At 32.9% G+C, this 5,088-nt stretch overlaps 1 protein-coding gene across 1 annotated transcript; it reads left to right on the forward strand.

The window, feature by feature from the left end:
* The first annotated feature begins 1,756 nt into the window (after positions 1-1,756).
* Positions 1,757-3,632, forward strand: LOC112519745 (alcohol dehydrogenase-like 1). The gene is made up of 7 exons (XM_025127992.1): positions 1,757-1,811; positions 1,890-2,032; positions 2,123-2,160; positions 2,232-2,643; positions 2,785-3,024; positions 3,173-3,331; positions 3,477-3,632. The coding sequence occupies exons 1-7, from the start codon at positions 1,775-1,777 to the stop codon at positions 3,585-3,587; spliced, it is 1,140 nt and encodes a 379-aa protein (XP_024983760.1). The 5' UTR covers positions 1,757-1,774; the 3' UTR covers positions 3,588-3,632.
* The last annotated feature ends 1,456 nt before the right edge of the window (positions 3,633-5,088 follow it).

Here is a 5,088-nt window from a genome sequence, read left to right on the forward strand (position 1 = left end):
ACATACATACATACATACACACATACATACACACATACACACATACACACATACATACACACATACATACATACACACATACACACATACACACACATACATACATACATACATTCTTTTTGTCCAAAAGCTTTTAATCGCTTAAAATGAAAAAGTTTGGGGCCACCACCCCAAATTTTAAGACATCAAACATTTATAAAATAAATAGGAGTTATAGTCTAAAATTCTTGAGATTTTTTTTTATTAACCTAGATATGCAACCCGTTATGCGAGCCGACTAATTCCAGAGCAACCACCTGCTTTGCGGGTAGCCCGAAGTCACAATATTTGAACCTCCGTGGTCACAAGGAGATCTTTATTCCTTCTTGGATTTGAACTTGGGACATCCTGACACTTTTGACCTTTGGAGCCCAAGCTCAAACCAATCAGACACCACCCTTGCGGTTAAGTCTTGGGATTTTAAAGTTCACAAAATTAAGAAAATACGGATGTTACACCTAAACCGATTTAAAACAAATCTGATACCGATCTAAAAATTAAACTAATCAACCGATGGGGTACCAATCGAAAAATCAAACCGGTTCTAAAGCTTTAAAACCAAAATTCCAAAAGGTCAAATTCAAACAAACCTTATTTTTCTACATTCAAATTTGAATATTCATATTCTTATCTTTGACATTAAAGGTATAATTCATAAAATAATACGATAAACTAGAAATATTTTCATCTTGTTATTATTTTAATATTTTTTTATTAATCTAGATATCCAACCCGTTATGTGAGCCGATTAATTCCAGAGCGATCACCTGCTTTGTAAATAGCCCGGAGTCACCGCATTTGAACGTCCGTGGCCACAAGAGGATTTTTAAAATAGTTTGCTCCTATAAAATATTTTATTTGAACGCTTTGACATAAGGGTCTGTTTGGTTTGTAAAATTGTTTTGTAAGGATTTGGATTGAAATGGATTTTAAACCATTGTTGTGTTTAGTTTGTAAGATTTGGAATCGAATTGGATTTTATTATTTATAGATAATTATAAAAAAATTATAAAAAATTATAAAATAATTAAATTACATTTTTATTAATCGACTATTACAAAACCTTTTAAAACCTTATTTCATATCTGAATTTGACTTTAATCCTTTTGTTTCCGAAGTAACTCACATCAACTATCCTACGAGATCCTGTGAAATCCCAAGCACCCCCTAAGAATTTCAAAATCTTATGTTTATAGGATTTCAAATCCGAACAATCCAACAAACTAAACATAGAATTAGAATGGGTTTAAAATCCAAATCCCCTAAATCCATTATGTTCCTACAAACCAAACGGAAATTAAGGGGCCGTTTACCGGTAATATTCAACACTACTATTTACTTACCGGGTAAGATTTTTAGTCCACCAAAACGGTATCGTATGCAACGATTTACCCGGTAAGCGTTATCATGGTAAGAGTCGTCGCCCTCGCTTACCGGGTAAGACTCTTGGTCATTATCTCACTCTTACCGGGTAAGATTCTTGGTAATTACCATATTCATTCGATAAGATAATGTGACTTGATGTTCACTTACCCGAATAAGCGTTTGGTAAACCGGTCCTAAAATTTAATTGAAAAGTCATTTCAAGTTATATCATTGACTTTTCTTTTGGCCACCATATTATGCTTTGTCTAAACGTGTCTGCTTTCAATATTCAACTTCAAACGAAGCTATAAATTGCTTGATGTTGTGCTTTTGGCATTCACAGTTTTGTGTAAAGAACCATTTGGCTAACATGACCAACAACGTTCTCGATGTGATCACTTGTAAAGGTACGTGTATCACGATAGTTTTCATAGAAGCAAAATAGAACTTTAATAACGTTGTAGTTAACGAAAGTGGTGGTGCAGCGGCGGTCGTACGAGAGCTTGGTGGGCCGGTGACGGTGGAGGAGATAAAAGTGGATCCACCAAAAGCTTCAGAAGTCCGGGTCAAGATGTTATGTGCGAGCATTTGTCATACCGATATCCTATGTTGCAATGGCGTCCCCGTTGTACGTTCCCCTTTTTCTAACCGTCTCCAAAAACCGTTGAAATATGTAACGGTTTATATATCTTGATCTAACATTTTTCTACAATTGCAGCCTTTGTTTCCTCGTATTCCTGGACATGAAGGGGTTGGGTACGTATATTACGTATTTCGATAATAATTCATTAATTTACGGATTGATTATATAACATGGTTTTGTGCAGAATGGTAGAGAGCGTAGGGATAAACGTGAAAACAGGGGTTAAGCCGGGGGATATAGTGATGCCACTTTATCTCGGTGAATGTGGAGAATGCTTGAACTGTAAATCGGGAAAGACCAACATTTGTCATGCTCACTCGATTGGCTTGACCGGCCTCATGCCCGACGGCACTTCCCGGATGTCCATGGCTGCAACCGGAGAAACCATATACCACCACTTCAGTTGCTCCACATGGTCGGAGTATATGGTCATTGACATCAACTACGTACTCAAGATTGACCCCAAGATGCCTCTCCCTTACGCCAGTTTCTTGTCATGTGGCTTCACCACCGGATTCGGTGCACCTTGGAAGGAGACCCCAATTCATAAGGATTCATCTGTTGCCGTATTTGGCCTTGGGGCTGTCGGTCTCGGGGTGCCTACCTTATTCTTAGTTTTTTTAATAATAATTGGTTGATCAGAACCTATGCTCCTCCATGAGATATATTGGGTTCGTTTAGTTTGGTTTTGTTTATTGATTATAATCCGTAACATATATGTCTCGAACAATTTACAGGCGATAAAAGGAGCAGAAATGCAAGGGGCGTCGAAAATTATAGGAGTGGATATAAATGAAACTAAATCGACCAAAGGAAAGGTGTTTGGGATGACGGATTTCATCAACCCTAAGGACCATCCAAATCAATCGGTCTCCAATTTAGTGAAAGATATTACGGACGGGCTAGGTGTCGACTATTGTTTCGAGTGCACCGGAGTCCCGTCTTTGTTGAATGAAGCCATCGAGGCCTCCAAAATTGTAAGTACGATATATAGGGGGTGTTTGGGGTTGGTTATAAAACAACTTATTGACTTATTCCGATGTAGCACCGGTAATAAGCACTTTAGAGTGTTTGGATAAACAACTTATATTGGTGTCAAACTGACGAAGATTATTTAAATTTCAGGGATTAGGGACAACTGTGTTAATAGGCGCTGGGTTAAGCTCGAATTTGGCAATTAAAAGCACAACACTATTCAATGGTCGAACTCTGAAAGGATCCCTTTTCGGTGGCGTAAAAACCCGATCAGATCTTCCGATCTTGATTGAGAAATGCATCAATAAGGTGAATGATAAACTATCAATTGACATCCAAATTCATTTTTGATATGTTTTATTGTTTTTTACATTAAAAATATATTACTCTTTTAAATAAATTTCATTTATTTTTTGGTACGATATTAATTATAAAATTAAATTGAAAATTGCAGGAGATAGAAGTGAAGGAGCTTTTGACACACGAGATACGATTGGAGGATATACATGAAGCATTTGACACACTAAAGAAGCCTGATTGCCTTAAGATTCTCATCAACTTTTGATTCAAATCAATATTCGATGTCATAATGTTGTATATTTCACATATAAATACTGCGTCTTTACTTTATCATCATTGAATTGGTTTTCAGTTCAGCATTTACTTTTCTAATCAGAGGTCAGGACTCTTAATTTTCAGATATAAAAATAAAAGGCTGCTAGTTATTTTGATTAAGTGGTTAAAATGATTAAGAGATTCTCATGATATAGTATAAAATGAAATATAATTATTTGGTAATTGTTTACAATGGAATTAGGGTGTTGAATGGTTAAGAGTGGTCCATGATACAAAATTATTAAGAGGGTTTTAGAACTATTAAAAGACATAATTTTTTTTTATGTCAAACAAGATTCATCTCTCGAAAGTTGAATAAAAAAAAACATAAAAAAAAAAGAATTGTTTCACATGAAAATTGAAAATTTCAATTGATTTGGATTTCAAACAATATATGTAAGAGTGAGATTAACAATATCATTTACTTATTGGGTAAGATTTTGTCCATCAAAATGACATTGTATGCAACAATTTACCGGGTAAGACTCTTGATCCTTGTCTCGCTCTTACCGGGTAAGATTCTTGGTTCTTACCATATTCATCCGGTAGGATATTGTGATTTGGTAAACGCTTACTCGTATAAGCGTTTGGTAAACGACCCCTAAATTCAAAATCTTTGAATTTTCTGATGGATTTAAAATATATAAACAAGTTCAACTCCGTATCAGCAAAATCATTTCTCAAGTATAATTTGGAGTATAATTTTGACAAAAATTATTAAAAACCATTTTTTATATATAAAGTACTGTTTATTGATGCATATTACTTAAAATTCAAGATTACAAGTAAATAATACATAAATACAACTTATTAAAGCTTCATGCTTGAATTCATTTTAAATATAAAAAATCTGAAATATAATTAGGATAATCATTGTGCTGTAACAGAAATTATTATCTTTATAAAAAAAATTATTAAATCAAAAATAAATTACTTCGTTATAAACCTAAATTAAATTATAATAAAAAATTGAATTAAATAAATTACACAACAAAACAAGAAATTTTAAATAGTTAATTTGATATTAATATCGATATATTTTTGAAAAAAAATAAGATATCTTCAAATTTATATTTTGTTCAAAAATAAAAACATTATTTTTTCTCAAAACCACATAAAATCATATTATAACATCGACAGAGAACAAAATAAAATGAAACATTAAAATCAAGATGTATCGTACTGTATTGTACAATTACATTTTTAATAAATATGAAAGAGTATATTGATATACACACTTTGGTTCGGAATTACTGAGTTTATATATAATATTTAATTGTTTTAATAATTAGCAAAAATAATTTAACAAATAAATAATTCATATTTTTGCCGGATATTGTTTTTTATGTCTATAATAAACGTTTGGGTAAACTATAAACTGTAGAAAATAACACTTTTTGTTCTTACAGTAATGTAATTACAAGACAGTCATAGTGGTTTTTCAAAACATC

The sequence above is a fragment of the Cynara cardunculus genome (genome assembly GCF_001531365.2).
Source record: "Cynara cardunculus var. scolymus isolate 2C chromosome LG 10, CcrdV1, whole genome shotgun sequence".
Classification (NCBI taxonomy): Eukaryota; Viridiplantae; Streptophyta; class Magnoliopsida; order Asterales; family Asteraceae; genus Cynara; species Cynara cardunculus.

Bases quoted from the DNA above. Each gene is read 5' to 3' on its own strand.
- LOC112519745 (XM_025127992.1), top strand. From the start codon at position 1,775: ATGACCAACAACGTTCTCGATGTGATCACTTGTAAAG. The intron at 2,033-2,122 runs GTACGTTCCCCT...CTACAATTGCAG, and splicing joins GTTGCAATGGCGTCCCCGTT to CCTTTGTTTCCTCGTATTCC. The intron at 2,161-2,231 runs GTACGTATATTA...GGTTTTGTGCAG, and splicing joins CCTGGACATGAAGGGGTTGG to AATGGTAGAGAGCGTAGGGA.